This window comes from Cynocephalus volans, chromosome X (genome assembly GCF_027409185.1).
Source record: "Cynocephalus volans isolate mCynVol1 chromosome X, mCynVol1.pri, whole genome shotgun sequence".
NCBI lineage: Eukaryota > Metazoa > Chordata > Mammalia > Dermoptera > Cynocephalidae > Cynocephalus > Cynocephalus volans.
In genome coordinates this window covers 28162938-28180078 of record NC_084478.1, presented here as the reverse complement: position 1 = coordinate 28180078, position 17141 = coordinate 28162938, and the positions used below count along the sequence as shown (strand labels likewise).

The window sequence follows — 17141 nt, the reverse complement described above, 5'->3', positions numbered from 1 at the left end:
CATACTATAGTAAGCTAGTGTGATGCTGGTCCAGTAGGTCTCTCCAAGCTGAGTAGACCACTAGTCTTATATAGGGTTTTGGGTAAGGCTGTAGTTCAAGTACTGGCAGATTTTCAGGTCCATAAGTGGATTGACATCATCTGTAAGAGCGTGATTACTTGGGTGGGACTGTTATCGATCAGCACCTAGGTATGTTTATTGGAGTGAGTCCATCCCTGCTTGGCTAATTTTCAGAGACAAAGAGCAGTTACTGATTGGTTGCCTTGCCAAAGTGTTCACCAAGCAAGTTTTCATTGATCAACTGAAAACATTTAAAACCAGTACTGGTGGTTCTCTTGTTACCATGGTTACATAACAGTCTTTTCCTGGAAGTGTAGAAACTTTTTTATTCTTTTTGTGATATTAACTTGTTCTCCTGTCCTGTTTTTGTTAAATATTTTTGGCCGTGCGGGGGCTCAGGGGCGGTGGGCCCCAAACCTCCCAGTAGCCCCTTTTATCCCCCCACCACGGGATGAGCAAGAGAGGGAACCAGTAGGATTACTCCTGCCACCCTAGTGGCCAGGAGAGCCTGGGAGGAAGGTGAGTATGCCGCCCGCCTATTCAGCCCCACAGAGAGACACTCAGACGTGGCAGGGGTTCCGTCAAGCAGTTCTGTTTATTTTCACACAAGCACCTGCTTTCATAAGCATATGGCAAGGGGATTTCCTAACTTCAGCCTGTCATCTTAAAGGTCATGTGAACATGCATCTTGCTCTAATGCTTTGCTATTGCAATCACACGGTGAGCACGAGCGCAAAAATATCTTTTATCTAATAATTTTAAACTATGTCTTTCCTTGGCCACTCCCTGGCGGCTTCCATCAGGTGCCATCTTTCTCTCTCCTGTCCAGGCGAATGTTTTCAACAGATTACATACACGTATGTGGGTGGGGTCGTGGCTAGTTCTTTGTCCCAGGAGGAGGTGTGTGGCCTAAACGCCTCAACAGGCAGGATTATTTCTTAACTCATACTATATACTCGCTATTGCATTACGTCATGAGGCTTATAGTACCTGGTTGCCCCACTTTAAGTGATAGTTTCTCATGATTACAGCTGATCCCTCCATTGTAAAGTTCCCTGTCAGGCTTTTATCTAACAGTTTCATCCATTAATAATCATTATTTGAAACAATTATTTATAAGAAATTCAAAAATAGCGATTTTCTATTACTATTATTTCATCCTCCCTCATTAACTGGTATTTTCTGAAATAATGAACTTTCTCTCATCACTTTGGTCTACTTAGTTACTTTGAAATAAGGCTCATCTAAGAAAGGCAGAATAAATGCTTAATTCTTTTCTTAATTATTTTCAATTGTCAGAGCCCTAGTTGCTTCCAGTGGGGATGGTGTCCAATGTTAGCTTTGACTTTCCTTTTTTTTTTTTCTTTTGCTATAATGAACTCATGGGATTTAATAATTAGTACAATTCAGCCAATTGCATTCATTATTTTTAATGTTAAAATTGTTCTTTTTCTGACCCCCTTTTAAATGCTCTTCTCTCTCAGGGTTCTATCTCTGATGTGCTTTTCTTCCCCTGTGCACACACTTTCCTGACTGATCTCAGTCTTTCCTACAGCTGCTCTCAACATTTTAATTATCCTAAGTCACTATCACTGTTTTTTGGTGTATTTGGGGGGGGGGGCGGCTGGCCCATACAGGGATCCAAACCTGTGACCTTGATGTTATAAGGCTGTGCTCTAACCAACCAAGCTAACCAGCCAGCCCCTAAATCACTCTCTTACATCAATTTACCAGGTACTAGACCTGTATTTATAATTACTCACCTGCATGGCTCTCCCAAAACATACAACATGCATGACTTCATATCTTTAAATTTATCTCTATTTGCTATTCTTTTTCTCTTGTTCTCCCAATTAGAAGCATTTTCCCAAGCCCAAAACCTGGAAGTCATTCTTGATTTCCTCCTCTGTCTTACATATCCAGGTACTCCAAATTCTATCTCAGAACTATTTCACTGCTCAACCATTTCTCTGCATTGCACTGCTTACAGTGCTCAGGCCATGGTGACCTCTTACCCATACTATTGGGCCACACTCCTAAGAAGAATGCCTACCACCTCTTCCCGCTCCAGATCATTCTCTACAACCCGTGGAGTTACCTTCTTGAAGATAAATCTGGTCAAATTAGTCCACTGTTTCAAGACCTCTGCCGCATTCCTGTTACCTAACACAGCAGTGTTTCCCAGTTTTGTTCAACAGAACCCTAATTCTACAAGATGTTAATGGTGTTCTTAGAAAAAGAGGTGCTGGAAACAAATGTCTAGAAACTACTGATTTCTTTACTCTGGATTTCTCAACCTTTTATATGGAGTGTATATTCTGTGACTCCAACAGGAGGATATAATGGATAGTCTTCTACAAACTCATTGGATCATGAAATATTTTTTATTGTTGTTGCTAAGTATCTAGAGGGATTAATGTTTTTCAGTAAAATTTTGGGAAAGACTGGCCAAATGAATAAATTCTCAACCTTTAGATTGCATTTAAGGCCTTTCACAATCTCCCATGTTAAATTAGATATCCCCTACTATTCTCTTAGCACTCTTTCCATATGTCCTTCTGAATTTGTCTCTTAATGTACTTGGGTTATCTATATCTTTTCCACTGACCATGAGTGGCTATCTTTATCTCTGTATCCTCAGCACTGAGCAGTTATCCTCAGCTACTGGCACTCAGTAGCAACTCACTGAATAATAAATGGATCTATTTCTGAAATAGGAATTTCTGTGCAAACCATTTTCCCCAGCTCTTTATTATTGTCATACTTACAGGGTGATTGGCTTCTTTAATTTGTAGGTTTGGGAAAAGAATAAAATTATATATTAGAGCTGAAATAGACTTTCAAGCTCATACAGGCCAGTGGTTTTCAGACTGTGTGCCACAGAGTCTTCAATGTTCCACAAACCCCCTTTCTACCAGTTCCCCCTCCCTGCAGGCGCTGCTAAAGGGAATGGGAGGGGGAAGTGACATATGAAGCACATGTTCTCTTAGCAGTTTTAAATGTTGGGTTTCTTAAATTCTCTTTGAAAGGGGATTCCAAGGCTGCAGTTTGGGAGCTGTTTGTTAGCTGTTAGTGTCCAATCCCTTTGCTTATGAGACAGTAGTAAGTCCCAAAGGAATTGACTTTCCCAAGGTCACAAAGTTCTTAGTAACAGAGCCAGAACTAAGACTCAGATGATCTTATTCTCACAGTGCTTTGTGCAAAATTCTGAAAAATTAAAAAGTTTATTAGAAGATTATGGACTAAAATTCTATTATATGTTCATACAAAAACCTGTACATGAATGTTCATACAACTTTAATCATAACAGCCCAAAGCTGGACACAATCCAAATGTCCTTCAACAGGTAAATGGATAAACAAACTGTGACACATCCATACAGGAGCCTAAACATGTGATAAAATGACATAGAACTAAACATACACACACAAATAAGTGCAAGTAAAACTGGGGCCATCTAAATGAGATCACCAGATGGTCTCGATGTCAGTATCCTGGTTGTGATATTGTACTGTAGTTTTTATAAGATGTTACCATTGGGGGAAACTGGGTAAAGAACACAGGGAGTCTGTATTATTATAACTGAGTGTGCATATACGAGTATCTTAAAAAGCTTAATTTAAAAAATTTAAAAATAAAAGTACAGATGTCTCTAAAAATAAAATGTTATTATGTGGATTTATTGTTTAGAGCCAAACTTGGGATGCCACAGTTTTTGAGTCCTGAAGCCCAGAGTCTTTTACGAATGCTTTTCAAACGAAATCCTGCAAACAGATTAGGTAAAAATTTTAATTAATTTGTTTCGTGTGTTTGTTGGTGTTTGGTTTTTTAGGGGGAGTGAAGATTTATTTTCATGGAGGAATTATTAAATACTCAGACAAGTATTAAAACAAAAGACTGAACAATATATATATTTCTCCTTGAAATAAAATTACCAATCAATTTTTGATAGGTGCAGGACCAGATGGAGTTGAAGAAATTAAAAGGCATTCATTTTTCTCAACAATAGACTGGAATGTAAGTATAGAATGAAAACTTAGCTTGAAATATTTTTTATAATTAACACATGTCTAAGTCTCTCTTTTTTCCTCCAGAAACTGTATAGAAGAGAAATTCACCCACCTTTTAAACCTGCAACTGGCAGGCCTGAAGATACATTCTATTTTGATCCTGAGTTTACTGCAAAAACTCCCAAAGGTAAGGAGAAAACATGAAAACCCACATATAAGACAATAGATGTATTTTTTTCTTGTTCAATCACAAAATCTTTTCTAGGATAACTCTCTATGCTATCCTCAAATCTCCTAAATTTGCTGTAGGTCAACCTTATATCTCCCCCCTAATTAGGAGCCATACTATTGTTAGGTTATCATTTAGGGCTGCACTGTCCAATATGATAGCCAGTAGCCACATATAGCTAAATAAACTTAAATTAATTGAAATATTAATTATATTAATTATATTATTATAATTATATATAATATAATATATAATTATATTATATATAATTATATTAATTAATATAAATTAATTAATTGATTGAATTAACAATTTCAATTTCAGTTTCTCAGTCCTACTAGGCACATTTCAAATGCTCAATAGCCACATGTGGCTAGTGTCTACCATATTGGACAGCACAGATAAAGAAAATGTCTGTTATTCCAGGAAGTTCTGTGGGACAGTGCTAGTTTCAAATACCATTAACCCAGTAATTCATCGATTTATTATATTCTTCAAATGAAATTAGCTATTTTCTAGGCTCCTCTGAGAGACTGGGGTATTAGAGTTATGATGGCAAGAAGCAATCAGGACAGATCTGATACAGTGCCTCACTGAGGTATTCTGGAGAGCAAGAGGTATATACTGGGTGCCTGAAAAGTAGAATTCCAGAATAAGTGAGAAAGGTCATAATGTCAACAATTCTTCCTTTAATTACCTTTCAAAGGAATCTTCTTAGTAATTTCTTATTATTTTCAGATTCACCTGGCATTCCACCTAGTGCAAATGCACATCAGCTTTTTCGGGGGTTTAGTTTTGTTGCTATTACCTCAGATGATGAAAGCCAAGCTATGCAGACAGTTGGTGTACATTCAATTGTTCAGGTGAGTGGATGTCTAAATACTTTTAAATTTGAAATATTGTAAGATATAGTTCACTATATGAATAATTAGGTTAGATTTTATCTGCTGACTTTAAGTGAGAAGCTTAAAATACGTTTTATATCATTAATGTTACTTTTAGAAATTCCTTTCATATGTCATTGAAAAGGTTGCATGAACCAAAATCCTGGATACCTATGTGACTTGAAAGTGGAATTCTAAGACAGTTGAAGTAAACATCACCATGTTGTCTCTCCCCTCGCCTGTGCTTCAAATGTTTATCAGGCCTAGTTTGTTTCATCCCCTGCCTCTATCAGGTCAGCTGTAATGAATGGAGGTCTCCTTGATGCCTTAAAAAAGCAGTCAGCAGACTTTCTTTGTAAAGGGTCAGATAATAAATATTTGAGGTTTTGTGGGCTATATGATCTCTGTCATGACTAGTCAACTCTGCTGTTGTAGCACAAAAGTAGCCATAGATGATACGTAAACAAATAGGCATGTCTGTGTGCCAGTGAAACTTTATTTACAAAAACAAGCAGTTAATCATATTTGGCCCACAGGCTATAGTTTGCCGACCTCTGCCTTAGAAAGATATAAGAAATAAAAAATAACTCACATCCTTAGTTTTCCAAGTGTTGTGTCCTTGCTCTTTTGGAGCCCCCATTATCAGTAGGAAGAAGTAGTTATGGGTACTACCTTATGGTGCCCGCTACCTTTTTATCTCTTCTGTTTCTCATAGTTGGAGTAAAAGTAGGTAAAGGCCATAGAAGCAGGTTTCTAGGGGTGTATGTGTGTGTGTGTGTTTGTAACAGGAGACTGAACTAGTAAATACTGTTGGAGAAACACAAGCAGTAAAAACCATTAGATTTCTTCCTTCCTATCCTATTATGGAAAGATAAATTTAATTCATCTTTCTAATCATAGAGGGAACTAGATATATCTTTTGACACATTTACTTGTTTTTAAGGTATCATTAGTGCTTGAATTTGCTTGATGATTAAGTTGCTTTTGCTCTAAGGTTTTTTTCACAAGTCAGTCATCGTGCTTTCTACTTTCTAGAAAACCAATTTAAAAGCTGGTTTTTAAACAAAGTTCATCTACCATATGTTATTAGACCCTAACGCATAAACAGATTCTCACAGAAGTTGTATAAAGCTTTGACTTAGAGGTAGAAAAGGGGCGGGGGGAGCATGGCTGCTGAAAGTCCAAAATGATGATAACAGGTATTACTTGCAAATACATTGTTTTTATTTAATCTTCACCATTATCCTCTGAGAAAACACAGGTTCAATTACACAGCCTATTAGTGGTACATCTGAGACAAGAATCCAGATGGTCTCATTCTGAATCCTTCTAAATCTTTTCTTCTATCCCAGAGGTTTCAAACTTCTCCTCGTTTGCAAAGGTGCTTCAAAAACCTATAGTTGGTTGGGGAGTGAAATGGGGCTAAATCATAGACAAGGCTATAGGCCCCTTGTCAAGTAGCTCTGCTTTTTCTGTTGTACATATTCAATTTTTTCTTTTTAACATAAGCTTTTCTTAATGTATATGTCTTGCCATACATTTTATTGTAGACGCTTCCAAAATATGCACTTGTAGAAGAATAAGTGCTATGAAGATTCATTTTTGTTTTTACTGATGTTCATTTATGTTTATGGTTAGCATCAGCAATGCATGCTCAGTAACATATTCCCCTAGTATAAAATGCACTAAAGCCATTACGGAACTCTTTATCAACTTACAATTTTGTTTGTAGCAGTTGCACAGGAACAGTATTCAGTTTACTGATGGATATGAAGTAAAAGAAGATATTGGAGTTGGCTCCTACTCTATTTGCAAAAGATGTATACATAAAGCCACAAACATGGAGTTTGCAGTGAAGGTAAATGTTTTTAAATTTAAAATGCAACTCTAACAGTTCTTATTCATGCATGTCAGTACCATTTAAAAACTACGCTTTTCTCTTTGGTAAAAGTGTTATAAAAAGTTAAGGTAAATTTAAATATCTGACTAGTGATCATCAGAGATCATAATCCAGAACCATGGTTCCCCCTGTGTGCTAAAGGTAAGGTGGTCATACTTTTAGTTTACTCAAGGCAGTACCAGTTTACACCTCATGTGACTCTTTTTTTTTTTTTTTTTAAATAAAATTAGACCTAAAATGTTTCTGTTATTTCATATTGAGATGTTCCAGCAGTGTGGGGAGATTGGCTCATGTGATTTTTAATAGTACGCCTTTTACTCTCAAGAGTCCTTATTTTATGGTCAGGGTGTCAGCGAATTCCTCAAAATTGTGTGCCAAATTTTGTACGTTTACAGTTTTCTGGCAAAAATTGTTTATACCTTTCTTCACATGTAAAAGGATCCGTTAACCAATAAAAAGATAAGAACCACTGTCATAAAATGTATTACTATTAGCTGTTTTAATTTAATCAGATGTCTTAAGACAGAATTTTCTAAGCCAAAAACAAGGTACCTAGCTCTGTGATAAAATGGGAATTTCAAAATTTTAGTTATAAGTGAGCAAACACTATATTCAAGTCTCTGCCTTTTCACTTTTTGGAATAGTAACCTCTGCTCTTCCATCTCAAACAATTTAAGTAATGTCTAAAGCTTTCAACTCATCTTGAACCTTAGAACTAGTTTACAAGTATGGGTAACTCATGTTTACTTAGTGAGAGAGTAACATTAATTGTTATTACTATTCTAAACTTGGATGTAATTGCTTGAAAAAGTCATCACGTAAAGTATTCATTTGAAAAGAATACACAAAGTGTCTATAAGGCTTTCTGCTGGATATTAAGATTGAACCATAGAAATAGCATTTAATTTGCTATTCTCCTATTCATTGCTCTTATTGAAATCTAAGATACATAGAAATTTTCAAATTGCTTACATGAAAGGAGAGAAGAAGAATGTATTGGGTAGGCAGTTTAAGGATGTATCTTGCCTTCATAAACACATCAGAAAAAGCAGAAATGTCCTGAGGTCCCCTTTGAATTACAGAAACCTGGAGCAGTATGCCCAAAGCCTTGAGAATATCTCCAAGATATTTGTGGATTATTGTGACTTAAATTAGATTCGTAGGAGCAATCCCAGCACAACTAGATTCTACTGAAATTACTACAGATCTGAGGTCCACAAGTACAAGTTACAGATATAACGAAACCTGGTCTCATATTAGCAGATCAGAGAATGTTGCCAAAAATAACACCTCCCAATGTGTTCTGGTTTTCAAAAGACTACTCCCAGGTCATTTTTCTCTTGAATTAGCATGTCTACAAATGTACTTCAAAAAGTTCATGGAAAGATTCATATTATTTTTCAATTCTATTTTTCCATAAACTTGTTGAAGCACCCTCATATTCCATATACCTCTCCTCTTAATCACCCATTTGCCTAAATCCACATTATGATTCGCAATTGATTACCTTATATGTTTGTCTTCCCTGTTCTCCAAGTACAGAACTGTTTAAAAACTAAATCTATTTCATATAGAAGATTGGACTTATAGTGAGATTTGTAAGCTCTTTCCTAGGTTGCTGGAGTATTTGGATAATTATTGCATACATTAATTACTAAGCTGTTTTAAAATTGAATACACGAAGGCCACAAAATTTGTTTTAGACTACCCTTTGAATGGATTGAAAGCCAAATTTGTCTTTTTTACATATTACTTTAATAGATTAAAACATTAAGAGAAACATTTTTAAGAATCAGCTGACATAAAAGGGTTAGAAAGCTATACTAGTATTTTAAAGGGCTTATTATGATAATTAAATTTATTTCTAGCCAAATAAAGTTTTGGGTGTGGTTTTCTGTATAGCTTTCTGCCTAGCTTCAAAAATAAGCTTGTTCTACTTAAATGTTAATTAATTTTTATAAGTACCTGACAACTAATGGGATATTCCATTGAAGCATTTTATTAAAGGAAGTAAAGTTAATTCAATAAACATGTTAATGGTGTTATAGATACATCTAGCTCTTAATTATCTGTATTGATAGGGGTTAGAAGTTGACTGAGTTCCCAAATGTTCAAGACATTAACTGTGTTCTTGGTACCTTTTCTTGAGGCTTTTGTTTTTTTGTTGTTTTTTTTTTCACGCTGGCCGGTATGGGGAACCAAACCCTTGACTTCATGGTACAAGGCCACAGTCTTACCAACTGATCTAACTGGCCAGCCTCTTGAGGCTTTTGAGTTTTTAGTAAGTCTTAAACTTACTACAAAGCTGACATTGGAAAGTCCTGGTGGGAACGTGACTCACAGGTTAGAATTTCCAGCCTTGCCACCTATGTCAAGGCTGGCTTCCTAGTTAAACAGTCTGGTCAGGTGGATGAATAAAACTGATTGATAAATGGCTTCTACATATAGTATTTATATAATGTAATACCTCAGGTCTATAGCTGTAAACATTTAAGGTTTATAACTGTATAGTTATGATTTTGTGATAAGTGTTTACCTTCTAGATTATTGACAAAAGCAAGAGAGACCCAACAGAAGAAATTGAAATTCTTCTTCGTTATGGGCAGCATCCAAACATTATTACTCTAAAGGATGTAAGTAGATTCTTTAATGTGGATCATTTGAATCAGCTATCTAACTCACATTTGGAATATTTTCAAATATCATGTGGTAGACAAAGAACTTGATATACTGACTTTAAAAAAGGAGATTTGAGAGCAGCATTATTATAACATAATCTCATTTATAAAGAAAAATGTTTATATAGTTAATTTTTCTACTTTTGCTTTAAGAAGAAAATTGTTTCTGACATTATTGCTTTTAATCTGCATTTACTTCCATTTACTTGAACATTTACCCAAATGTTCAGTATTATTACTATTTTTTTTCTTTTCTGGTGGCTGGCCAATATAGAGATCTGAACCCTTAACCTTGGTGTTTTAACACTGCACTCTAACCAACTGAGCTAACCAGCCAGCCCTCAATATTAATATTACTATTAATATTCAGTATTGACTAGTCTCACTCTCCACGGACTCCCCAAACTGTCTTCCACATTACTGCCAGAGAGATCTAACACACATATCTGCCCATGTTGCTTACCTGCCTACAGTTCATGCTCCCCAGCCCCTCGAGCCCCTGCCTTCCTCTGTAGTAGTTTTTACCTTTCCTCATACACCCTTGCTCCAGCCATGCTCTGGTGTGTACGGGTTTTTGAGTATGCCTCATTTTCTCATGCTGTTTTGTCTTTGAATTTGTCATTCCTCTAGTTGAGAACACCATTTCCCCTCTTCTTTGCCTGGCTAACTACCACACACATGTAAGACTTTGCTAAGGCACTGCTTCCTCCAGGAAGCCTGCCCTACCCATCACCACCCCCAGGACAAGTGAGATATCCTTTCCCTGGGCTGTCATGATACCCTGCTACCTATATCTCTTGTGGCTTCTATTATAACAGTATTGATAGAGGGTATGAACTCCCCAGGTAGTATTAAGTCCTCTCTTGCTGATGGTGCTCATTTAGACTCAACAGCCATATGTGAGTGTTGTCAGAACTCCAATTTCCTCATATTATTTTATTACTGCTCATTGTTAGAGAATGTTAACTTTGTCACATTAAAATGTGAAGCTGTTTAACTTAAGTGATTTTAATTAACATAATCTCTAAGATTACAACCAAGAAAATTAGAAAGTGTAGAAAACACTTTTTCTCAGCCTTGCCTTGGAAACACCCTAACTTGTTACTTTTTTTTTATTATTACATCTTAATTCTTTCTTTCACTTCAAATTCCAAAGTCTAAAAATTTCCCCAGACTTTTATTACAGCATCACCAACACTTTGTTACTCTTTTTTATGTCTGTTTCTCCCTACTAGAGTAAAAACTTTGAGGGCAGGTACCTTGTTTTCTCCATATTTTGGACCCCGGCACTTGTATGGTACCTAGTACCTCCCATGGAGCTAAATAAAGTTTTCCAGTAACTCTGTGGTTAGGAGAAAATAAAAAAGACTGGTTTAATAAAGGGATTATCTCAGAGATTGCCCAGGGTACAAATCCAAAATTCCAGTGATCTTTCTACATGGGGAATTCACTTTTATGCTTCTGTGTGGTTCTATGGAATTTCTCTTTGCTACTTAATCTTCCTACATAATTCTTGGCTACAACTTGTCTTTCAGTTTAATCAGAACCAGAATAGTTCATTTGTTCTGTGTATATAAATACAGAAGGTCTGCTATTGCAGAATTTCCAGGAAAATCACAGGAGTGTGTCTTTGTACCAGTTTCTGCCATTGTCAGTAGATAGAAAAGAGATCAAGAAGAGCAAAAGTTCAACATCCTTTTGTATATGATGCCCATAGTTACTTTGATTGCCATGAACGAAGTTTCACAGAAGGAAGTTACAGGATGCTTTTCTGACATTGTCCCATCAATTCCTGTTTTAATATTCTTTTTTTTAATTGAAACATATTGATTGTACATGTTTATGGGGTACAGAGTTACATTTCAGTAATGTGTACAATGTGTGATGATCAAATCAGAGTAATTAGCCTGTAAATGTAAAACTTTATCATTTCTTTGTGATGTGAACATTTGATGTCCTCTTTTCTAGACATTTGATAACATGCAGTATTTATTTTAACATTAAATGTATAAAATTGTTTGCAAATTTCGTATCTCCATTGGTTCTGACAAGTAAAATTTTTCTTGAACATAAAATGAGTTTTAATTTCTCTTTAATATGCTAAACTTTGGGGCACATGTAAAGCTTCAAATAATTTTTTATATTTTGATGTTGAATTTTATAGGTATATGATGATGGAAAATATGTGTATGTGGTAACAGAACTTATGAAAGGGGGTGAATTGCTGGATAAAATTCTTAGACAGAAATTTTTTTCTGAACGAGAGGCCAGTGCTGTCCTGTTTACTATAACCAAAACTGTTGAGTATCTTCATGCACAAGGGGTAAGTCTTTTTAACATTATATATATACGTGTGCATGAATACACACAGACGTCTTTTTTCTTACTTTTTCTTTCTTAATGTCTGAGCCAAAATTATAAAGATAGAAGTTTCTTTATGCATGTAATGGAAAGTAACTACTATTAGCTTAATTATCCTACTGGTTTTCCTCTAGACAAACTTCTCCCACTGAGCTTAAAGTGCTATTTTGAAATCTTAGCTTGTTTATATTAAATTGTTATACTTTCCAAAACAAATGAGTGAGATCTCCTGACCTGGAAAACATAGCATCATTTCTGCTAGGCCACTCTATACCCTTGAAAACAGGCCCACTTCAAGTTAGAAGCAGAACCAGGGAATCCTGGTTTCTATTTACATGTAAAAGGAAATTCTAAAAATGAATGAGGCCAAGTAGTCACCTGGCTTCTGGGTGGTGGGTGCTCTCCTCATTTCTTCCTGCATACATATTTTTAGTAAACAGCAAAAAATATATATCTTTTAGAAGAAAGGAAGTCTGGGAGGGAAAAGGGGAAAGGAGAAAATGGGGGGCAGGAAGGAGGAAAGGAGAACAGCAGAGGAGTGAAGAAGGATGGAAAGCAAGAAAAAAAATAAAAGATTACTTTTTTTTTCTTTTTAAAATTTTTTAAATTGACAAATAAAAATTATATATATATGAGGGTGCTTCAAAAAGTTTGTGGAAAAAATAGAATTGATAATACAAATCTTTCCGTGAACTTTTTGAAGTACCCTTGTATTTTTGGTATACAACATGATGTTTTGATAAATGTATACAAAGGGATTAAGGAGTTCATTTTCAATGCATTCTTTTCTCTTTTTGTTTGCCTTTGCCTCTAAAAGCTAACAAGTGGAATGTGTTAATTCTAGAGCTTCCTGACTTTTAGCTTGTCAAGTTTGCCTAGTACTGTACCTTGAAATCAGTAGAACTCAATATTCACTGAAGAATTTATGACCTTGAAGTCATCTGAATCTTCCATGTTCTTTTCCCAATGCTTCAGCAGTAATTAATTATTAAAATTGTTAGAGAAGTAATGTTCTGGACGTTAGGAACTAAAACTAAGATGATTGACTAGAATATAGACTCAATTTGGTGATGGAAGAAACACTTAAGTTTAAAAAGGAGTGTCAGAGAAGCTTATGATAAAAGAAGTATTCAAGTAGGTCATTAAAGGAGGAAAGTAATACAAAGCTCTAAAGAAAATGTATCTTTTTGCGTGTGTGACATCTTCACTTGTAAGTCAGATAGGCAATACTTAAAACCAAGTCTGTTTTTTTTTTTAATTCGTTTTTACACCTGAATGCCATGCCTGTTCCATTTAGTCTCCCAGCTCTTATTTGTTGTGTACATACCTGTACACGCTGTTCCCTCTACTTAGAATGACCTTCCCCCATTGTTCTTATGGCTTGTTCATTCTGTTCTTCAGGTCTTGGATCAGATGTTGCCTCCTCTAGAGACCCTCCCTGACCACGCTATTTAAAGTGATGTTCCCAGTTATGCCCCATCTTTCAATCTGTCTATTCTTTGCCTTCCTTACTACTGTAAGCTTCTATCATGGAAAGGCCAGGATCTTATGGGTCTCGTTCACCACAATATTTGCAAGTCCTTATATAATACCCTGCCACATGATAGGCACTCAATAAATATTTTTAAATGAGTGAATAATCTGGAGATAAATATTATTGGTATTTGCATTTCTCCTTAACCTGATTACCCAATTGGACAAAGAGGGGGGAGGAGGTAAGTAATATTCTTTCTTCTTCCTTCTGCTTGCCCCAGGTCTATGTTACAGATTTATACTTACATCGTCAGCTTTTCTACTGTTGGGATAATTTAAACGTCAGCACTCATCATCTTGTTAAGTGCATTACTTGATGGTTTGTGAATAAAGAACTTTTCATAACGGAAATGTAATGTTAATGTAATTCTTTAATTTGTATTTCAATTAGGTGGTTCACAGAGACTTGAAACCTAGCAACATTCTTTATGTGGATGAATCTGGTAATCCGGAATCTATTCGGATTTGCGATTTTGGCTTTGCAAAACAGCTGAGAGCAGAAAATGGTCTACTCATGACTCCTTGTTATACTGCAAATTTTGTTGCCCCAGAGGTAATTGTGAGAGAATTTGCTTACAGTACTTCAAAACATTTAAAAACTTGTTTGTTGTGTTTAATATAGAATAATTAATAATTGTTTAATTGAAGAGTTATGAAAAAATAATTAGGATAAAATGCTAGTCCTTTATTTCCCTGTTTAATGCTTCAATGACATCTGATTGCCTACAGTAGAAAAATCTAAATTCCATAGCGAGATATTATAAAAGCCTTTCAATCTCTCTAGTATCCTTTACTTGAAGTTCTGGCCACACTGAACTCCTTGCTTATGACTAAACCTGCTCTGCTCTCTTGCCTCTGCCCTTTGAATGTTTTCTGCCCTCCCCACCTCCTCCCTCTGTCTATTGAATTCTTACTTATAGGTCCAGTACAAATGGCCTGCCACCTAGCCTTCCCTCTCTCCCCATATCAAGAATAAATTGCTTCCTCATCTTTATACCCTTAGCACTTCAGACACGATTTTGTTATCATACTTATCATGTTGAGTTGAGTGTTTCCCTTGCCAGATTCCAATTTTTTAAATCACAGGTTTGTTTGTATTTGTCATAGCACATGTCTGGTAATAGTTGGAGATTATTAAATGCTTGAATGAATCAAATTCTATGCTTATATATGTACTATTTCATACTTTATCATTTGTACTAGGTTATGTGTGTTCTTAAAAGTATTGTTTTTTGGGGCCGAGCCCGTGGTGCACTTGGTAGAGTGCTGCGCTGGGAGCGCGGCGACGCTCCCGCCGCGGGTTCGGATCCTACATAGGACTGACCGGTGCACTCACTGGCTGATTGCCGGTCACGAAAAAACGACAAAAAAAAAAAAAAAGTATTGTTTTTTGTAACCATTTCTATAGCCCCACACAAAATATAAATTTGTTAAAATAAGAAACTTATCTTCAGTTTGTTTTATATTTCTCCATGTGCCTACAGTGACACTCAAGAAATGTTCTTTCAAATACCAGTTAAATTTATATATATGTGAATTATTAGTAGTAGAGTACTCTAGAATAGGATTAATATATTTGCTAATCATGCTCTGTTGAGGTTTTTCTTATATGCATTGATTTGGGAGCTATAATTCATTTCACAGTTTATCCAAATATATATAAAATAGTGGTATGGCAATACTAATTTTTTACTTTTTCTAGGTTTTAAAACGACAAGGCTATGATGCTGCTTGTGATATATGGAGTCTTGGTGTCCTCCTCTATACAATGCTTACTGGGTGAGTATGTACCATATGTTGTAAGCATTTATTCATTAATATTTTGCTTAAATTATCTAGGTTTCTTTTTTTAATTCCTGTGTTATAATATCTTTCTTTCCAAGTTTTCTCATGCTATCTAATATATGCAGTCCTGTGATAATACATTTATAGCTATATCAGTAGTGATTTTCTATAATGTACTATTTATTAATGTCTTGAGGTCTTAAATTGACTTCCCATACCTTTTTTGTACTATTGTTATGCCATAAATGTATACTATTTTAAAATATTTTATTCTATAGTGTGCCATATCTTAAAATATTTATATTATTGTGTATCAAGTCTAATTAGTATTTTATAACCTATACCTTGACCTGGTGCCATAAGGGGCTTCATTTTATTGATTTTTTTACATTTTGGTAGATTTCAGTAAAGTATTCCATTAACCAAATTACTCAGAGTACTTTTGGACATTGTAAATAAAAGTGAATAGAAAGATTACCAGCCAAAAAAGGAATTTTATTAACATTTTAATTTTATTGTAAATTAGTTATACTCCATTTGCAAATGGTCCTGATGATACGCCAGAGGAAATATTGGCACGAATAGGGAGCGGAAAATTCTCACTCAGTGGTGGTTACTGGAATTCTGTTTCAGACACGGCAAAGGTAAGTATGGATTTCTATTACAAGCTTTTGAGAAAATAATTTTTCATAATCCATGGTGAGAAGAAATATTATCAGAAACTTTTTTTTTATAAAGTAGTATGTTGAAGTGTTGTTACCAAATAACTTGAACTAATAAATGGACCAATTATTTCTTTCTTTCCCAGAAGACATTGGTTTGGCCTTATTATCTATACATCTAAAGCTATTTCTTACTGACGAACATGATGAATAGTAATGGTGGTAGTCTTTGTGATTTGTCTTTCTGCTATGTGCCTCACACGGCACTTTACCTAAATTATTTCCAGTCATGTAATTCTTATAACAACCCTGTAAAATAGGTGGTAATGTCCTCATTTCACAGAAGGAAACCAAGACCCAGAATTTTAGTGTGAACTTGTCCATGGTGACATACTAGGTATGTGTGGGCGCTTCAAACTAAATATCTGATTCCAGAGCCCTCATTCCCTAGAATAATTACACCGTATTATATTTTTTATTTATATTATGAAAAAAGGGGTCTCATCTTTTTCACAATAAGTAATAGCATAGTTGTATAGCATCTGCTTGAAATCAATTTGAAAAGCCCTTCTCAGTGGAAGATCTGCCATCCCCTGAATAACACTGAGTTGCTTTCCAACTCTGCTCTAATTTCACTTTATTTATAGAAAATTCTTTTTTTAAAAAAGAAGAGTAAAGTTTTTCACTTCAAAATAAGAAAAACATAGAGGAGATAAAGAAGATATATATTGGTAAAAGTGCTTACTGATTTTTATTAGGGGTAGAAGGTTAAGTTGAGGTAACTGTATAAGTAAATGGAGCACATCAAAAATTTATACAGATTGTTTTGGCATCATGAAGCTTCAGTTAACTAGTTTAATGTCTGTGTAGATAATATTTGGTTTTATAACCGCATTTAAAATAAAATGTTAGCCATTACCTTTTTCTAACAGTAAAATTTCTTAAACCAGGTAATTCATTTTTCTGGGTGTTTCCTTTGTAACTTCCTTATTGAGCCCCTACAGCCCTACAATGTGCTTAATAAATGAAGGCCCTAGAG

At 35.2% G+C, this 17141-nt stretch overlaps 1 protein-coding gene across 4 annotated transcripts in view; it reads left to right on the top strand.

Annotated features, from left to right (window-relative positions):
- Positions 1 to 17141, top strand: part of RPS6KA3 (ribosomal protein S6 kinase A3) — a 115287-nt gene that overhangs the window by 87514 nt on the left and 10632 nt on the right. For all 4 annotated transcript variants that reach the window (XM_063083048.1, XM_063083050.1, XM_063083051.1 and 1 more), the window contains 10 exons: positions 3751 to 3839; positions 4013 to 4077; positions 4155 to 4257; positions 5038 to 5162; positions 6916 to 7041; positions 9627 to 9716; positions 11926 to 12084; positions 14047 to 14208; positions 15358 to 15434; positions 15967 to 16084. In XM_063083048.1, the coding sequence (XP_062939118.1) occupies positions 3751 to 3839; positions 4013 to 4077; positions 4155 to 4257; positions 5038 to 5162; positions 6916 to 7041; positions 9627 to 9716; positions 11926 to 12084; positions 14047 to 14208; positions 15358 to 15434; positions 15967 to 16084 (1114 nt within the window). The remainder of the gene's footprint in view (positions 1 to 3750; positions 3840 to 4012; positions 4078 to 4154; positions 4258 to 5037; positions 5163 to 6915; positions 7042 to 9626; positions 9717 to 11925; positions 12085 to 14046; positions 14209 to 15357; positions 15435 to 15966; positions 16085 to 17141) is intronic.